The 19,957-nt window shown below is 40.5% G+C and overlaps 1 protein-coding gene across 2 annotated transcripts in view; it reads right to left on the reverse strand.

The window, feature by feature from the left end:
* Positions 1 to 13,382: 13,382 nt before the first annotated feature.
* Positions 13,383 to 19,957, reverse strand: part of LPGAT1 (lysophosphatidylglycerol acyltransferase 1) — a 69,439-nt gene continuing 62,864 nt past the window's right edge. For both annotated transcript variants that reach the window (XM_065632097.1, XM_065632098.1), the window contains one exon: positions 13,383 to 19,196. In XM_065632097.1, coding sequence (XP_065488169.1) covers positions 19,045 to 19,196 — 152 coding nt within the window. In that variant the 3' untranslated portion in view covers positions 13,383 to 19,044. The remainder of the gene's footprint in view (positions 19,197 to 19,957) is intronic.

Below are 19,957 nucleotides of genomic sequence, written 5' to 3' on the forward strand. Positions count from 1 at the left end.
TTTGAGTTCTTTGTCTCCCAAACTCTGCTGCATGTTCCCCTGAAATGCCCACTGGGCACAGACAGCACACACTGCAGTTACTGTGCAGCCCTCCACAGACTGGCCAGTTTATATAAAATGTCCAGGTTCTAGCAAATGCCTGTATTCTGCCTGATTTTTTTTCTCATTAAGCTGGGGAGTCTGCCCTCCATACAGCTATCAATTTTTCAGTAAAAAACCTTCTTAGGATCATATTTGAAACTTCTGTATGATTTAAACACATCTGAGAATGGCCAGTAGACCTGAAAGCTATGGGGCAGGGTAACAACAGATGGATCAGCCTCAAAAATCATCTCTTCTTAGGAAACTGAGGATTTTTCTCCCATCTCTTAATGTGTGGGATGGAAATGTAACATGAAGACCCCCCAGACAACCTTCTGGCTTATGGCAATAAAATGTAATACGATACTCTAAAGGCATTTTCATGTTTTAAAGGTAATTTCCCTATGTTGTCATGACAGGGATGAATCCTTTTGCATGTCTTAGATAAGCATTTAATAATGTCATATTATAATCATTCTAGATTTTAAAACCTTTTCATTTTGGGATAATCCAACATTCCTATAGCATATTTTATTGAAAATTGCTAATATGATGAAGTGGATGGAGAACATAATTTTGTCTATAAATTTCGTCTTGACAAATGTCATATATGGGTAACCTACAGTTCTAATGCCTTGAAAATATAAAGTGAGCCTAATTTTAGAGCTGTCCTCTGTTACAATTGAATCTAGCTTTTCAGTCTTAAGATCAGAATTCCATTAAGCCACAGGCCAATGAAAGAAGTGTAGGTAAAAGTACAAGAAGCAGCCTGTTCTTTGGCCTGGCTAAGTGCAGACAGTCCCAATAATTATTTTAATACATCTTACCCTTCAGGAGAATTATTGTGTAGTGCATTTGTTCTTACAATGTTAGCATTGACGGGAAGCTCATAGGAAAGTTCAGGATTTTTTATGAGAATGCTTTAACCTAAGCTAACAGGGTGAGCCAGGAATACCTGCAGCTGTATGTGTGCCGAAAGGGAGTAGTGTTACTGGGCAAGTGCCATAGCAGTAAAGGTGTTCATTATCTCAATTAATGTCAGTCAATGTACAAAAGTTGTGTATGAAGGTTAAGTGATATGTTGGTGTGTCCAGCTGGATATGACTAATAATTCACTTCAGAGCAAGGGTACAATTTAAATGGATGTTAGACTTTTGTTGAGAACTTTTGGTGGTACAAACCACTATAGTGTCTTGTTTCTCTTACACTGATGTGTCTGTTAGAAATTGCCTTTCAATCACTTCCTTACGTGTTGAGCTCAGACATAGCCTGCAGCACACTTTCTGGAAGCTTCATGCTTGCTTTGCTGCTATATATTTTGTCAAAGAATCTAAAAATGGATTCTTAACTCTTTGTAGATCATTGCAACTACATGGATATGACTCAAGCAGAATTGCAGGAAGAAATAGTATCTTTTATTATTCAGTCTAGTAAAATACATTTCTTTTCTCAATAGGCCTTTCCTAATATCTTTAATGGAAAACCATACCATATAGTTATCATGTGACCCCTAATTAACAAGAATTGGTTCCAGATTCTTCTGATTAGGGTGTGCTGGCCTGCACTGCACTGAACCTTCAGCTTTAGTTCAGTAACTTCAGTAACAGCGTGACCATTTGTTCTGTGCTTCTCAGTGGTACAGATCACTGAATTCTGCACAGTCCCTGTGAAATCAATCAATCCTGTCGCCTGTTGGCTCACACAGACAGCTTAGTCAGCTCTGTGAAAGGCTTCATTTTTTAAATGAAAAATTCAGATGAAGATTGCTGCTTTAGCTGCCTGTGACTCAACTACTTGTGAAAAATAGCAATGTCCTCTAATATTCATTGATTGAATAGTACTGGTGTACTGGAGTGATCATCAAAGTAAGATAACTTGTAATTTTGAGTGAAAATAAGGTATCAGTGTCCAGAAGATCTGAGCACACAGATTGTGGTTGCATTGGACGTGCACCAAGCGAAGAGGAAGCCTAGAAGACATACCACAAGGTGCTGGATCCAGATTAAACCTCTCTTGAAATGGAGTTGATAGTCCTGTGTTTCTGAGGTGAAAGTCATATTGGTCACATCCAACGGGTAACACCAACCTGTTACCCAGCCTCTGTAGTTTCTCTTTAGACAGGATCATGGAATCTGGTGTTTGTTTGATCCCTCCCCAAGCTAATTCAGCATATTGTACTGGCAGAAAATAGCTAGTTTTGCTTTAGGTAGGCATAAGGGTTTTGTCAGTGTTTTTCAGTGCAGAACTCAAAAGCACAGGGAGGCAAAGTCACTTGGTAGGCCAGAGGGGCACGGCTTTCAAGTCTCTTCCAATGCCAGCCCAGTGGACCAACCACAAGGTTTCATGTGTTGTTTCAAATATTTGAAATGGCCTCCAACATTTCAGTGTCAAAATCAAGAGTATTCTGAATTGGGCCCTTCATTTTCTTCTCTCTCCCTTCCACATTTTTAATCTCTTTCTCTCCGCTGGTACACTAGGTACGTTTTGAGGTTTCAGACAAATTTGGAACATTTTCATTTTTAATTTTAATTAGTAGACATCAGAGGACCTGACCCCTTTTATAATAACCATAAGGGTTGAATAATTGAGGTCTGAGTACTCAAGGTCAAAATATGTTGCTTAATGTGCCTCTTACAATTATCTAACACTGACTTTATAACACCACAGATGTTAAACTACAAAATCTTCAGAACCCGAAGATCTGTTTTCTCTCTATGAGCAAATTAAACAATAGATGTTTTTTAAAATTGAAAATTATTAATGGCCCAGTGACATAGCATTGCATGTAGCAGCAGTGCATCTGCTTATGTTTAGGTTTGTTCACATTAGCAATAATACTCAGGATAAAGCTGCTTCTGTCTTTAGGACAGGATCTGTTATGTCACGGGAGGTTCAGTGTCTGCAACACAAGCACAATTACGTAACGGTGCTTCACCCACAGGATCTGCTCGTATGCGTTAGTCGAGAAGGACGAGAGGCAGACGTTTGTAGGGATCAGCGTTCCTGTGAACACATTGGATCAGAGGTATCAACAGACACCCCCATGAAAATGGGCCCAAGGAGCAGGTGACCTGGTTTTCCTAAGACATCGTTCTCATTCTCCCTAAAAGTAGTAACGTGATCATCTCTGGTTATGCTAATCTGTTTTCAAAGCTTGATACAATTTGTCAGAGCAGGCTATTTTATGATTATAATAGCTCTTAACTTAGGGTGTTATTTCTGCAGGAATAGATGCAGGAGAGAAAAGGGAGAGACTGGTCTCCAGGCAGAGCTGCACAGCAGCACCAGTTCAAGTAGAGAGGTGCTACTTCCAATACCACTGGCGCATTTGGAGACGTGTAGCGGGAGCTGTGTTTCAGAGCAAAGTAAGTGTGCTTGCACATGCTTGAGCCAGTTTAACTAAACTACTGTAAGATGGTACATAATTATTTCTACAAAGCTTCTTCCTATCTCTTACATTCAAATCAACTGCTTCAGTCAAGTAAGTATTTTTCTTCAGATTTTTTGGAAAGAGCAAGGCAGAAGTAAAGTGCTTCTATCAGAACAGAGTAAAAGGCAGGAAGAGACACATTGTAATACAAATACCATGAGTCGCCTAGCAAGGAACAGTTCCAAAGAGGGCATGGTAGAGCATTTAATTTGCTGCTGAAGAGGCAACCAACCCTCATAAAGGTGAATACTAAGTGTTTGTCCCATAACCTTGTCTTCAGTGGTGAGCTTACCAGGCCCTTCTCCTAAAGTCTGTTTTTTTCTTCCCCGAACTTCTTCCTCCTCCTCTAGCTCTGTGTTTGGTAACCTCTCAGACCAGTGGAGCGAGATCTGACAAGCACTATTAGTCAGCCCTCTGCTGCCTCAGCTCTTGGCCCATTGTGTTGATACAAACCGAAATCAGGGCCCATTTAAATCAATACACCACATTCTGAACTTAACATATTGCCCATCTACAACTTTTTAATGTAGAATCATAGAATGTCCTGAGCTGGAAGGGACCCATAAGGATCATCAGGTCCAACTTGTGTCCCTGCACAGGACAGCCCCAAAACTCACTAGCAGAGAAACAGAAAGGTGCAGTAGTGAGCTCTTCATCTGCCTCAGATAATTCAGACCATGAATTAAGATCCCAGTGTTCCCATCCATTGGGGAACCTGGGGTGAGCCAGTACTGTAGATCAGAGAGGCACTGCTACCAGCAGGCAGTTTCAGAGGCTGTTTTTCACTGACTGCACATCACTGGGAACTGATCACAAATCGTGCTTTAAACATCACCCAGTGATGTAGACTTGACTTGGTTTGAGAGATCGAGCAGTACCCTTCCACAGGGCATCTCACCCAAGTTAGACAAGCAGGTGGCCCAGCTTCAGCCTCAGGCATTTACTTTCAAATTAATTCCCTCCCTGACACATCTTTGGTTGAGAAAAAGCCACTACACAATATAAAATAGGAATTAAACCTCAACACATTTGCTAGCCCCAACATTTGCTCTATACATAACCAATGCTAGTCCTAGATTCCTAATGACTTAAAATAAAAACATAAAAATTAATGTTTTATAAAGCTGGAAGAAAAGACTTCCCAGTACAGTGCAAAACCATAATGCATCCCTTACATCATGTTTATTCATCACTTTAAACTAAGCAGCTGTAAACACCACTCTTCTTTTTACTTTGGCCACACATGCACTTACTGCCTTTTCTTTCCAGTTTTATGCAAAAGTTAAAGCAAATTTAAATCTCTAGCTATCCTTCTAAGTCTTGTAGGTTTATCACATGGCTGAATAGAAGTACCTTCCCACCTCTTTACTGTCTGTGTTCTACAGTGCAGTCCTGAGATAAGTGAGCTTTCTCGTTATGTGAAGCGTAAATATGAGCTGCTACTTAGTTAAAAATCCAGAGAGAACATTGTCATCAGAGTTCTTCCCCAGCTCTGGGATGGCATGAGGACAGGGAGAAAGTAAGGCTAATAAGAGAGCAGCTTCTCGTTGGCTATTTAGCTGAAACATTTATTGTAAAATCTCTCAGTTGCTGCTTGAGCACAGGCTCAAGACCCCACAGCTCTTGGTCTGAGAAATTCCTATTTGGGCCAGCACAGCAAGCAGTACAGGTGCTAAACCAATGACACGGAAGCCCAGACCTTCCTAGTAAATCTGGTTGAGAGTTAGTTTAGCAAATACCTAGTATCTACTGCAGATCAGGTGAACATAATGTAACATAACGTAATTAATAAGCTGCTGCATCACCAGACATGACAGTAACCAGATCTTTTAAAAGAACAAGTATGTCCAGTCCAAAATCTCCGCACAGATGTTATCATCCTCTTATTTATACTTCTCCTTTTGGTGAGGATGAAGGACTCTAACATTTCAGGACTGGAAACTTCCATTGATGATCCAAGTTGGAAGAATGAGACTGGGTGTCCTGAAGGACTGAGGTGACAGAGCCTCTGCAGAGCCATAGCAGGGGTGGCAATACTGTCATTCAGAGTAAGGTCTTGAGCAATCCAGGTGCAGCTGGTGGCTATTAGCTCTTCTTTTAGAAACCTCCTCCAGCCTCCAAATGAAAATTAGATAGAAATAGCAGGTTTCTCTCTAACTGCAGCAGCTAATTTCTGGAAGAGTTTTACATTTAGGAAGTGTTTAGCAGAGACAATTATAATCTTAAAGAAACTTTGGACTTTGCCAAAAGTCAAGACTCTCCTACAGGTTGGCCTGTGCAAATTTGTTTGTGGCAACTCTTCGTTTGGAGTACAAAGAACAAACAATAGCCAGCAAGTGGCCCCCAGCCTTGTGCACAGCTGAAACCATAATTTCATCCTTCATGCTAAACTTGAGTTTCTCCGTATGCTCTTTTATCCTTCATGCTAAACTTGAGTTTCTCCGTATGCTCTTAAGCTGCTTGTTTTCAAACCAAACCAGGATCCTGGACATGCAATAGCAATCCAAATGTTATATCACCCTGTTTTTAGCACCATGGGGATTTGGTTGACTGAGGCAAGAGCAGCACAATTCAAATCAGACACAGTTTAACTTTTGCTGAGGTTAATGCCGCATTCTGATATAAGCAAAATCCTGGCCTATGTCTTATCTGAAAAAAGTAATTTATAAAAAAGACTAATTTGCCAACCGTTATTATAAATCCCTATAGGATACCAGGATTCACTCTGCTTTCCCAACCAAGATTAATCCCCAGAAAATAGTTTGTCCACACCGATGCTTGTATTGCAAATGATTCAAGCAGCTCATGTAGCATAGTGGGGGTGCACTTCATTATCTTGCAAGCCCCTGGAAAAATGTACTGGAATACAGGGACCTACTGGAGTGCTCCCGTTTTTAGAATCACATATCCATGGAGATGGTGCCCTCATGAGAGCGAGTCATCCTAAAAACACATGTAACTTGGATCAGGTAGGGATAAAAGTAAATTAAGTGTGAAAAGTGCAAAGTTTTATAAAGGTTTATAAGGACAGGAGAAAGAGTCACAATTTACTTTTCTGAAGTCCTTCCTGAAAACATTCAAGGGCAGATATTAAGCCAACAAACTGTAGATGCTGGGCCTACCCACTTAACCTAGTGTATATTTTCTGGGCCAGGCTGCATGTGCAGAGAGGGCCCAGGTGGAAGAAGCAAGCTAGCTTTCTATCCCTGTCCTTTTCTGAATGAGATTTAACGATCCCTTAAAAGCTATGAGTCCCCTTTCCCATTCCTCAAAATGTGTAAAATTATTTTGTCTTTCCCATTGATTTGACTTTTTTGTGCCTCCAGCTTTTCAGAAATGCAAATCTCTTCCTGGCAAAAAGGAGATACCATCTTTGATATTTGATTTAATCACTAGCTGTCAGTGCACAAGGAAGGAAAGAGAGTAAGCCAATCTCCTTGCGGTGCCTTTCCTTACAGAGAACATAGATTTTGCATAAGCATGTAAGTCAGCTCCTACTCTTTAAGGAAACACATAGCTAAGACTCCTGCATGGACCTTATTGCTTGCTCATTAACTTAGCCTTAACTACAGTTATCATCACAGTAACACGTCTGGAGTAACTGACACCCAACTTTATCTTTGAGGCGTATATTGACAGCAGTGATCTGAGAACACAGGCTCCCATTTCAAAGAAATGTGGGGTGGGTTTATTTCTTTTTTTCCTCCCTCTTTTGTTTTTTAATTGAAATACACGTATTTTCTAGGAAGAAAGTCTATGTACTATCTTGCATCCTGACTGTGGAAGATACAGCTGTAATATAAAGCATTTTGGATTAACAGCAATTTAGCTCCTTCACAAAAGCACAATGCTTTAAAATTATTTAATAATTAATTTTAAATTCTTTTTATAAGAATCTTAATTAAAAATCAATGCAACCTCAAGCATGAGAGAACATATTACAAAGAGCCAGCAATGGATTCTCGGTTGCGACACAACCTATTCAGTTGTCAGGTTTAGGCACAGGAGCCTTATTGTTTGAGTTTGTTCTGGGTTACTTTCAGCTTATAGTCTTTAAAGAAGCCCTGATGAAGTTAAAACATTTAGCCAGATTATGATATAGAGGAAGACTGATCAGTTGAAAAGCTGCAGTTTTCTACAGCTCCTTTTTTGTTGTGGTTTGGTTTTTTGTTTTTTAATTTTAACAGTTTTAGCCTTCTTAACCTTCAATAGCAGATGATGCAGCAATCAGAAGAAATTAGTCCAATTAACTGTTAGCAAAATGTGTTTTCTTTCCCTCCTGACTTGCAAACACTGAAATATTAAGAAACAAAAAAAACCCAAACCAAAACAAACCAAAACACCCCATAAAATAAACCAAACAAAAACGCCCTAGTCATACCGAATTTCCTAGGTGGGTGCCACACTTGTACATTGCCTTTATCTTGTAACACATACTTTTGATATCAAGTAAGGGTTATTGCCATAACCTGGACACTTCCAGGCAGCTCTGTGAAGCAAGGAACTTTCTGTTCCTGCAGTTTTGTTCATTTAGTCATGGCTCTGGCTACTACACAGCTTATTCCTGACTCATCTTCTGAGCTTACAAAATACGAGATAAAAATAGATTATTGTTCTATCTAAATTCCCATAATCCTTGTGCTCATTAAAAATAAAGTCATGTAACTGTTCTTAGTCAGGATTGAACTAATTAGTGCAACTGGCATTTCTGACCTTGTGATATCTACCCTTAATACACTCAGGTTTGCTGTGCTGCCTGCATTACCATACATGGCATATATAATACCTCCTTACACAACAGGGTTCCAGAGAGATACATGCAAAGCAGAAAATAAAGGTCAAGAGCTTTTTGCATAGCAGTATGTAGCTTTTCCACATCCTAACCCTTTGGCTTAATCGAATATTTTGGATTTATTTTCATATAATAAATTAAAGGGCCACAAATAAAAAACAGAGGCCAGCTTTTCCTAGATCCTTTAGGGAGACAGAGCCCTTCCCCAGAGCAGCATGTTGGTTTTTATAAACAACTGCTTGGGTCTCAAAGATTTCAGGGAGACAAAGGCAGATGCTTACTGAACTTAACCTCATTTGAGTGTTGTTTTGTTTTTTTAAAGGCAGACGGACTAGGATGAAGGCCCCATTTGTTCACTTAACCTTATGGAACAGCTTTATCTTTTCAGTCTGCTTCATGGTGCAATGAAGTTAAACGTGTGTATTTTTATGCAGGAAATTAAAAACTATTGGCAGTAGATTTTTTTTTTGCTGTAGCTGCTAACATATTTACTGCTTGATTTATATATGTTTCACTGGAGTCAGGAAATCACGAATGGTAAATCCATTAATAAATCTAATCCTCTCACCATCAAGCTGTATTTAAATAAGTATTTAAATAAATTATACTGATAGGACAATCAATTCTCTGAATGTTAAAATAAAAAGCAGAAGGAACTTAACTATGCAGGTGATGGATCTATCAGAACGAGAACAGAAATTTAAATAATTTAGAGAAATCCTCAGTCATGGTAGATTGACAGAGGTATATAGAATCAGAAAAGGTAGAGAAAAAAAGCTACATCAAGGATTTTTTGTTTAAACCTCTCATAACACAGGAGGGAAAGAACAACCAATGCAAAGACAGATCAATTTTAATGAATTAAGCTTTTTCTGTAACAAAGTGGACTCTTCAAAGAGATTGTAAATGGCTTCCAGGACTGATGAGTCCTCCTCAAGCCCAAAAATGCATCAGGACAACAAAAGAAAACCAGCACTGAGGAGGCAAACTAAAAGGAAAACAAAATAAGGATATAAATTTCAGTGGGCCAGGACATAAGACAGCTTCTAATGGAAGGGTTAGGAAGAAAATTCCTATATATAGCAAGGTTATTCAATGCTTGTCCACTCCAGGGATCCTTAGTTTTCCCTGAGGCACTTGTCCTGGCTCTTCTGGGTGTGAGGATAATGGCTCAGACATAACTGGGACCTGATTTGCTAGGAAGGCATTTTAATAGTTACTCCAAACATTAAAATAATATATTGAGTAGTCTGAAAACTAAGTATTTTATTTGTTGCTGTTTCTTGCAGCATCAGGGTCTTTGCAAGGCCGGAGCAGAAAATGGAAACATTGTGTTGAGAAGTTAAAAGCCTAAAAAAAGAACTGGCCACCTAGCTACTACTAAAATTCCAAGTTCCATAGGCTTTCAGGCCAAATGACAACAACTATCTAGTTTAGTTACCTGCATAACGTAGGTCACAACCTCCCACTGTAATTAGGCTAAACAGTACCTACTTCTGTTTCAGCTTTGTAATAAAATATTTAAGACAATGGTTTTGATTTCAAGACTTGAGGGATGGAGAACCAAACACATACCCAAGTTGGGGCTTTTTTCACTCCTTCATTCTGAACTCAGCTACGTTCTGCACCAAACCGCTGCCTTTTAAATCTTTTTTTCCAGCCTGGAGTCCACAACCGGCAGTACCTGCCCAGTACTTGTACATAACAGAATTGTATTTTACTTTCCCTTGGATAAACTAAGCACACTAGACTTACTTCTTCCACTGAAATAAATTTTTCCAGATCACCTTTGTAGCTTTAATTGGCTCTGTCTGGGGTCTCTTCGGCGATGAGGTGGTATACCTTCATTTCAGGGGGGAAAAATGGTTTATTCAATGACTACTGCTAAAAACCGATCTTGATCTAGATCCTTCTCTCAGCACATCTGAGAGACTTGTGTAAGGGGCACACAGTAGTTGGTGTTACAGGGAGCCCTTGGAGCTTGTCCTCCCACACGTCGTCTTCTGTCTGCTTAGCAAATGCTTTGATGCCTACAAAACATTCTAGTTATAAATGTTAGATAACAAGTATCATGTGAACATCAAACACATATCATACCTTATTAGGCCACGGCTGGAGTAACAAAACCCGCCAGCTACAACTTTAAGTGACGAAGGAATCAACACCCAATAATGGAATAAACAGAAGTGGGAGAAAAAAATGCTAGAAATTAATCCAGCACTGGTTAATCAACATTGTTTCAGCGAAGATTACTGCAGGCTTGGGGGCAATTAACAGAACTTAGTTTGAAGACTCTACTGGTCTATTAAAATAGTATTTATACTTATTTTTGTCATCAGTTTTAGCTAAACTTCCTGGAAAAACAGCCCCACCCTAATCATAGCAAATGAGGTTCAGCTCTGAAGGCTCTTAAAACGGTGCTTGTCAAGTGCAGCCCCCCTAAGGCATCGGTGTGGTGTAACAGAGCAGAGCACCGCACACAAAACCTTCCCTACTTTTACCAGCTGCAAGGGAGTATTTAGTCAAAGCAACAGCAAAAAAACCCCAAAACACCAAGAACCAAGCAATCAATTCTGTTCTACAGATTTTAAGTCTGGCATTTTCAATGCAGGAAAATTACTGTTGCATCCAGTGGAGGGAGTTTTCTGTATTTTTGGAAGGATGCAGAACATCTTGTGCACTTATACAGGTGCAGAGGAACAGCCCTTATCTACTAGGTCTGGGTTTCTCCCCTTGAAATACATGCTGATGAGGACCCAGCGTGTCAGCCTAAGAGAAACACAGAGATAAGAGAGTGCAACAAGAACAGCAGCAGCAACATCGTCAGTGTTTTCTAAAGTGCGAAGGGAGAAGAAAACCTTGGCAGCTTCACCGCAGGAAAAAGCACTGCGAGGCTGGGGTTTTCGCAGCGCTGCGGTACCCATCGCCTCCTCCTCAGGAACGGAGACACATGCAAGAAAAAAGAAACGGGCTCGCTGGCCAGACTTGCTGTTGGTGGGTGAGGGTGTGACCGAAGTCAACCAGCAGATGCGTTCCCATCATTGCACCCGAATCTGAAGTTTCAGCTTCAAACCTCTTGTGTGATGGTCTGCTGCTTCTGAGGCGAGAGCCAGCAGGTGAAGTGGAACGATTCTTCCCTAAAAAACAACTAAGATTGTTGGGCAAGAGAGAAAAACAAGGTCCAGGGTGTAAGAAGCGGATGAGTTAGAGAGCCAGCATCGCTCAGAGCTGGCGGTGTGCGGTTTCCAGCTAGAGGAGCAGTGAGCAGCAGCCACCCCTCAGGGGTGAAGAAAACCTCACCACAGCAGCATTTGTCAACTCAAAGTCAACCAGCCCTGCCTAGCCTAGAAACAGGGGTTTAGAAACTGGTTTAGAAACTTTTCTATCCTGCCTAGCCTGATCCTTGTGGGTCCCTTCCAACCCAGGGCATTCTACAATTCCAACATATATTCATATATCCAACATACAATATTCAACATACGGTCTCACTAATGCTGCAAACAGAAATCATACTGCCCCCTGCTCCTCTCTGGCCTGTCTGCTCAAAGGCTCAGATCTGCCCTTTTATTTATGCACATGTATTTATTTACAATAGAAACTCCTATTCAATCATCGGTTGCCAGAGTCTCGCAGCTCTTTTCGGTGTCACTGCCTTCTGGGACAATTTATCTTCCTCATAGACTCTTCATCTGTTCCTTGGAGCTAAGATGACCTTCCTTTTGCTTACTGTCACACACAGTTTTCACTAAGTGATTTGGACTACTCAGTGACTAATAAACAACAAATTGGTAGAACAAAAATTTGTGTTTTATTTCATATCACTTATGAAAATATTGCACATTGCCAAACAGATCTACAGAATTACACTAGTTAACCACAAATGGAAATTTTTCTCTTCAAAGGCAATCTAATATAAATTTACTCCCTTTTTTCCCCACTTCTCCTTGAAATTCTTAAGTGAGATTACAAAACCTCAACTATATTCTGTCACACAATAATCAGCCACATTTGCTACCTCATGAAGTTTAGTCTTGTAGTTTTGTTTAGCAAAGGCATTGTTGCTTTTCCCCAAAGCCACACTAACTGGCCCTACTGATGTTAGGTTATTATTTACTCACTGCATACACCTGGAGTTTTATCTTATTTATCACTGTCACAACATCCACTTCCCTTGAACTGTCCCAATTCTCAAAAAAATCTGTACATCACAAGCTCCTTGCCATCTTTAATGCTCATGCATCAACCCATCCATTCTTGTCAGCCTTTAATACTTGTGAAATAATATCGGCTACAAGAAATTCTACGACTTTTTCAGTAAAAACGCAAGCACCTTCATTCAGCTGCGCTAGCTGCTCTGAAGTTTTGGATGTATTCCTTCTCCAACCTCATGGAGAAGTCTCAGTCAAACTAACTGACTAACTTGGTACAAACCCAGACTGACAACCAACCGAAGAGACCTCTTCCTTATTTCACAGAGAACTTAAGGATATATGGAAAATTTACGTACTAACGGATTCTATCTATGTAAAGATACCAACAAGGAAGCCTGTTTTTACAGGAGCTACTGTGATCTCAAAACTAAAGGTACCTACAGAACACGACGTGTCTGAGCATCTTGGGTGCCCGTTTTTGCCCACACTTCAGACCCCTGGTCCACTGTGAGCCCCATTCTCACAGCTCTACCCATTACCCTGCAGGTTCTTTTAAATAAGCTGCCCACTTCCAATCAGGTAGAAAGTGAGGTGCTCTCTGCATTTTTGAAGCTCACCGCTGCTGGGAGAAGGAGGGAGAGAAACACCTGGAACTGGCACCTGACTGCAGCAACTCCCCCATGCCCTGAACCAACCTGCAGCAAAAGCCCCTCAGTACATTGCACTGGATGAATTATTTTTTTTTTTTACATCAACAAGAGATGTTTCTTTGTAAAGCAGAGTGTGCACACATAGCACTCACATACCTTTATTTGTTGCCTCAGCTGAAATTAGTGATATCTAAAAATGCAGAGCATCCTTTCGGAAAACCTGTGACAGTTACCAGAAAAGTAAAAATACAAGACAAGTGTCCTGAGAGATAAAAATTTATTTATATCTGATCAGCATGTCATGATATGGTCACAACTCATACAGCTGACATTCTCATAGCCAAAAGAGGGATTTTTTTTTTTTCCTTTTAAAAATACGTTTTTCTTTCCAGCAGGAAGGATTTTTTAAAACAAACATTTCATACTAGGCAGGAATTAAAAACAATGGCTTTTTCAATACAACAACACAGCTGGTAAGCACTGGATCCCCCACCAGTGTCTTAAGTTCATATTTCAAGTTTTCCCTCCCACTTCTCTCCCTCCCCGATTCCCCCCACCTCTCACAGAAAAACACCACATGGCAACACGAGACAAAACCCAGAAGGGAAACAAAGAGAGGTAGATGTAACTACAACCATGGCACTGTTTTGGAAGTTGTGCAAGATGCCTGACGACACTCCAAGGCGTTCCTTTTCCCCTTGTTGTACGTTGCAGTGTCACGCACCAGCAGTGAAGATGGAAGGTGACGCAGAGCTGAGAGCACGAGCTGGCGGGGCCACGGAATTACTGCTCTGCCTGGCTGGAGTTGTTTAAAAACGACCACTCTGAAAAAAATGCACGTATGTACAAAATGCATACAGCCTTGCCCATGAGCAGGTTGGATTGACGCCCTTCTGGGATGGCGACAATCCGCAGTCGGTGGTGGCCCAGGTTCTGCTCTCAGCGCCCTCATCTCTCAGAGACTGTGGGGGGATCATTGCTGCGCAGCCACCCACGGAGAAACTCTGCAGCGTGAGCCTTGGCAAAGTTTCCAGCGGGTGCTGGAGCAAGCGAGGGCAGCAGAAGCCGCTTGCCTCCCTCGCCCCTGCCGCTCCGCTCCTCCCCTTACTGCTGCTGGTGTACGAACATTTGTCTCCGTGTCCTTCCTGACCAGAGCTCTAAAAAGCAGCGTACGGTATCTCTCCCAGATGAACACTGCAGCTGTACGGTGAACTAAAGTGTTATTTTACTATTTGTTGTGTTTATGGTAAGCACAATAGAGATTGTATATCTATCGGATATAAGCACAATAAATACAACCAAAGAAAATCATCTCGTCTATTAAAGACTAGAAGCACATGAAATGAACTTGAAAAAAATTAACTTTACTTTTGTCACACACACACAGACCCACCCCCCCCAAAAAAAAAGGAAAAGACACCTAATAATCTCTGTAGAGAATTGCTTCTTCTGGTATCTGTCTACATTTCTGAAAGACATCTTGGCTGCTGGAAAAATCTGATTAAAAAATCCAACAAAATAAATTCAGTAAAATAACTCACAACGCAATCAGCCCTTTGCAAAATCACCGAGGGTCACTACAGACTTCTGCATCCCTTTTATCAAACAAAACAAAAATGCAGGTAACACTGGAGGGAAGGAGAAGATCGGAGATGAAACTGGTATCACAAAAACGAATTTTTATCATACAAAATGAACACCATTGTAGAGTAATTTTAAGGAACTAACTCACTTTAATAGGACAACTGTTCAGTGTATAATTACTTCATTATCCAATGATAAAATGAAATGTTTAACTTTAAAATGCATAGAATCCTTTAAAAGACTTCTTCTGTATCACAGGCAGGTAGTCTACAGTTTTTACAGAAAAAATAAAGCTGCTCAGAAGTGTTCATAATGTACGCAGACATTTTAAACCAGAGTACAGTTTCAATTTGCTCTTCCAATTGTTTAAAAAAAAAGTGTAAAAACTATCAAATATGCAATTTTGCAAAATAACCCTTTATTTCATATGGCTCCATTATTTCCAAACAACACAGTACCCCAGGTGTACAATTATTTTGTGTGATCGTAGCAGATCACCACAAAATCTCCAGCTGACTGTCAAGAGAATGCATTCAACCTTGCTCTCATGATTTGGAAATCCCAGTTTTAAGTACCTTTGGTCCCAAAATTTTACGTCAAGGCAAAGTGGAGCAGTTGAATCCTGTCACACACAGTGATCGGTATCCGTATTATCTTGTACAAACAGGTGAAAAAAGTTAACAGCACTTTATGGCAGTGTCGGACGGAAAAAAACCCAGTTACATCATTTGCAAAACAAGTGAATAATGAACAGTACCACAGTGATCATTGTATTTTTACTGCAATAAGATGCATCTTATTTTTGATGCTGGGGGAAGGAGGAGGGAGAAGGAAGCTTGTAGTTTGCCGGTGAGCATGGTAAATGGAAATCTTGCTTTTCAAAATCTGATGAGAACAACTTTAAAAAAAAAAAAAAAAATCCCTCCTGCAAGAGACATCATTGTTGAGAAGCCTGACAGAACCACACAGAAAATGCGAGAGAACCTGCAGGGAAGGCGCATGGGCCAAAGGGCACTGAAAAAACCACTGCTCATTGTGAATGGGCAGATACACATCATATAACGCTATTTCAAGAGCAGTAATGCCATTAAGACTTGCATCATTTAAATTGTAACAACTTGTTTGTGAAAATTAGACATAGAAACGTACAGATGGTTTGTGTGCAACCCTGGCAATACACTTAAAATTGCTACGTTCTCACTTCTGTACGCAACAGCTTTTGGTGAGCGTTTCTTCTGTCCTTTTTCATTCTATATCACTTTCTGCATTCTTCTATTACATTTCTCCTAATATAAATTCAAAGTTATATTAACTAACCATTTTGTGATCAACTGTATGGGTCATTAACACCATTTTTTTCCAAATGCGTTTGGAACTCTTTGAAGACAAAGCCCACGGGTGGCGCAGCAAAGTGCCTGCTGCAGCCCCAACACCGGCCAGAAGGCAGAACCGAACCACAACCGACAGGAATTCAGGCTTTACGAACTCGCCTGCTAAGCTCCAAACGGTCTTCACCAGCATGGCATTTTTAGCACAGAATTTCCTATACGTTGTACGCTTTGAATGTTTTTCCCTTAATAGAAAAACTTTTTCAATCCAATTTGTTCTCTTTCATGGAGCAGCGCCTAAGTTCATGCTGGGAGGGTACTTCAGAGTTTCTTAACAAGGGTTTAACTCCACTGTCACCTGCAGCACCTCAGCTGTGAGGAGACATGACGTAGGGCTCTTCACATTGTCCAGTGCAGGCAGGAAAGAAGCCCAAGAGCTAAAACTATTTACTCACTCTACCAAAACAACCATCAGTGCTTGAAAACAAATGTCTCACAATAGTTAAGAACTATGGAGGAACAAACTGAAAATGAACAGGACCAGATAAATCAAATGATTATCTGAAACGTTATTGCGCATTACTAATTTCTTTAGGCAGCATGTGAACACTCGCTATTGACTGCAAGCCACTGGGGAAAAAAAAAAAAAAATACTGCATTTGAAAAAACAGCGTGCCCTGACACAGAGTTCACAGGGTCTACAAAGAACAACCTCCTGATGTGAGCAACTGCTGTAAAATCTTCTGCTTATATAAAACTTCCCTTTTTGTATCACTCCAGTCTGTCCTAGCTCAAAATAAAACCAGCTGTACTGTGGGCATTTCTGTGGCTCTGATCAAACCACCCGGTGGAGGACAGAAATGAGGAGCTTCTCATCTGCATTTTGCAGTTCGGAGAGTCCGTTTACACCCACGTGCTGCAGACGTAACCACTTACATGGTGATGGCGCTGGGCCTCCCCAGCACCCTCCTGTAAACTGGCAGATTAAATACATTCATTCCATCAGCTGTACTTCAGCAAAAGCAACGGGAGAAAAAATAAAATCCCCCCAAGACTGCCTCCCTTTCAGGGCATGCCTCTTGTAAAATGGATTTTGTGTGTGTGACTGGGTGTAGAGGTGGGATTCAGAAACAGTATCTTACCTAAAAGATGAAGCTGTGGGCAACCACCCTCCTCTGCCTCCCAGCTGCTGTGGGTCTTCTAAGTCAACGAGGGGCCTCGTAGTTCAGGGGAACTCACTGCAGAGCATCACTTTGCAACCACCCCCACCGAGCTACCTGAGGATAAAGCTACTGCTTTTAGGGGGACAGGGCTGGCATATTTGACTAGGTATTTTGCCATTAAGTCACAGAAACTGGCATCGCCTCCTATTTTGGTGTGCTCTTAGCTCCTCCTGCAAAGGGAACTGGGTTTTGTATTCTGCACAGCACCCGCTGTGATTCATGTAGCAGGAGCGGGAGAGAGAAGGGGGATCAATACTGCTAACTCTGAGCCAAAACTACTGAGGGCTTATTTTGTTCTCAGTAAAATTACTCTGTAAAAGGCAGTATGCCAACATCTGAAGTTCTGGCTATCCTGCCTGTATTTAGAGAGATTAGTTTTATTTTAGGAACAGCTCTCTCAAATCTGTGTATAATCACATAAACACGATGCCAACTAGACCTGCCAGAAGACTGGACATCATCGACATCCTTTCAAAAGTATCCTACGGTACATATCTGAAGTGTCTTCTACTCCAGTTTGCCTTTAAATTCAACTCATCCTTCTTCCAGTAAGATTTCAGCACAGTGGTGAGCTAATTAATACTGCCCTCCATCTAGTTATTCAGAGTATTTACCATACTTTTTTTTTTGCAGTAGTGTCTTCCTATAGATTTAAGATAGCAATTATACCTATTTTTTATTTTTAAGAAACTAGTTTCTCTTCTATTACTCCTTAGAAAAACATCAAGATGGTTGGCATTGGATTATTTAAACTCTCCCCCAGGTATATTTAACACCGTTGCAACTAGTGGGGAGAAAAAGGCCTCTATAAACCACTCCAAGGTCACCTTGGTTGGACTGCAGGATACAAAATACAAAGGTGGCTAAAAATCACCAGCAGCACCATCAGACCTTCAGAAACACATAGAATTGCTCTGGCTTCCAATGCCTGACAAATAAAGCTTTCCCCCATTCCCTAAGTTTTATGTCTTTCCTTCACTGTATTTTCACCTTTAAAAGTGCATTTTGAAAACTGACAACGATCGTTGAGATGCATTCTGAACAGAAGAGAAAATAAACCAAGTGACTTTCTGTTTTCCAAGTTTCCTCATAACACGAGATGCTGGTAGCACACGGAATTTGCAAAGATGATGGTAAAGACCACGGCAGGGATGGGCTGATTCGTCGGATGTGGGCAGCTTTTAATCACACTATGATGCTGCAATGCTTTTTTGAGGACCAATTCCTCACAAAACACACCTGACGCTGGATCTTATTTGGGTCTTGGTTTTAGATCGATGTGTCTAACACAACAGCTGCTGAGTGCATAGCTGCAAAGATACCGCCACCAGCTCTGCCGAGTATCTTCGACTCCAGCACAATGAGTTGCAAAAAAGTACAAGTTTGTGCAAATGAGGAATCTCTACCACACCAACGCTGTACAGACTACTGAAGAGACAAGTTGCTGAATTGTCTGAGCTCTAACTACAATGCCAAGAAATACTTGTGGTGACAGAGCTTTCTTGTCACAGACATTCTTCTACGGTGGATGTACGATTGCACCTTTTGTCCAAATGCTGAATTTGCTTAAGTGTGGGTGAGAGTATACATTTTTTTAAAAATACAGACAATTCTTAAAATAATACATCATCGGGTCACTATGTTACTGATCTTCACTTTTAGTGGAGTTTAAAATTTCCCCAAAGAGAAGTAAGAGTCCGTCCAGTATTTTCCTTTACTCTTGAATATTCACATTTGCACATACAACATGATACTCATTTGCAAGAGCCTGGATTCCCATTGTGTCCTCAGGTCCCATTCCACTTTTAAAACAGGCAATGATAAAAATACTGAAAGATGCAGTACCACATACCGCCTGACAAAAATGCAAGTGATTGTATGCCGACTAGCCACAGGTTACTGAGGGTCATCTCCCGAGAAACAGCTTTTGTTTGACCCTGCAGTGGAGGAAAAGCTCCTAAAAGACAAAAGAAAACATATTTAATGCTTCTGCAGCAGGAACGATAGTCTTAATGCACAGTTCTTTACCATCACTGTTCGTCCCACCCACAGTGCCCACAAACAACTGGTTACTTGCATATTACGCTGTTACATTTTTAAAAGATTCTGCAGCATTATCAGTTATCTTCATTAAAAACAAAACCAAAACAAACCTTTGCTTTATTATTAAGAACAATTACTATTTTGTTAGGATAGAAACTTAAACTTTAAGCATAAACTTCAGAGCATTCCTTAAAAGCAGCCATCCTCAACCTTTGCAGGGAGATCCGACTGTCACCTAAGTTTTCTGTGTTAATTTTGAAGTTATGTCAATGTCCGTACGATCAACTTGAACAGACTCCATATTAAACTTTACAGCTGTTTGGTAATTATTTTGTATACTGTGAAGAGGCAATACACCTACACTCTCAAGGTTCCTCTTGAATCTTTATGTACATCTACACACGCACTTTTTTTTTTTAACAGTTGTTTTCATATGTTGTTTGAACATTCATTGCTCAGTCAATCATATAGACTAAGGAAGCACTGTAATTCATTATTCAGTTTTCCAGAAAGACTTTTTTTGAAATGTCTCTTTAGATGAGAAAGACTGGCAGGAGATTCAGCTGACATGATTAAAAAAAAAAAAAAAAAAAATCATTTTTCCCTATTTTGACCTTTTCTGACTTACAACGCTAAATTGCACGTGTCTGAGTACATCAAAGCTTTATGATCATA

The sequence above is a fragment of the Caloenas nicobarica genome, chromosome 3, assembly GCF_036013445.1.
Source record: "Caloenas nicobarica isolate bCalNic1 chromosome 3, bCalNic1.hap1, whole genome shotgun sequence".
Classification (NCBI taxonomy): domain Eukaryota; kingdom Metazoa; phylum Chordata; class Aves; order Columbiformes; family Columbidae; genus Caloenas; species Caloenas nicobarica.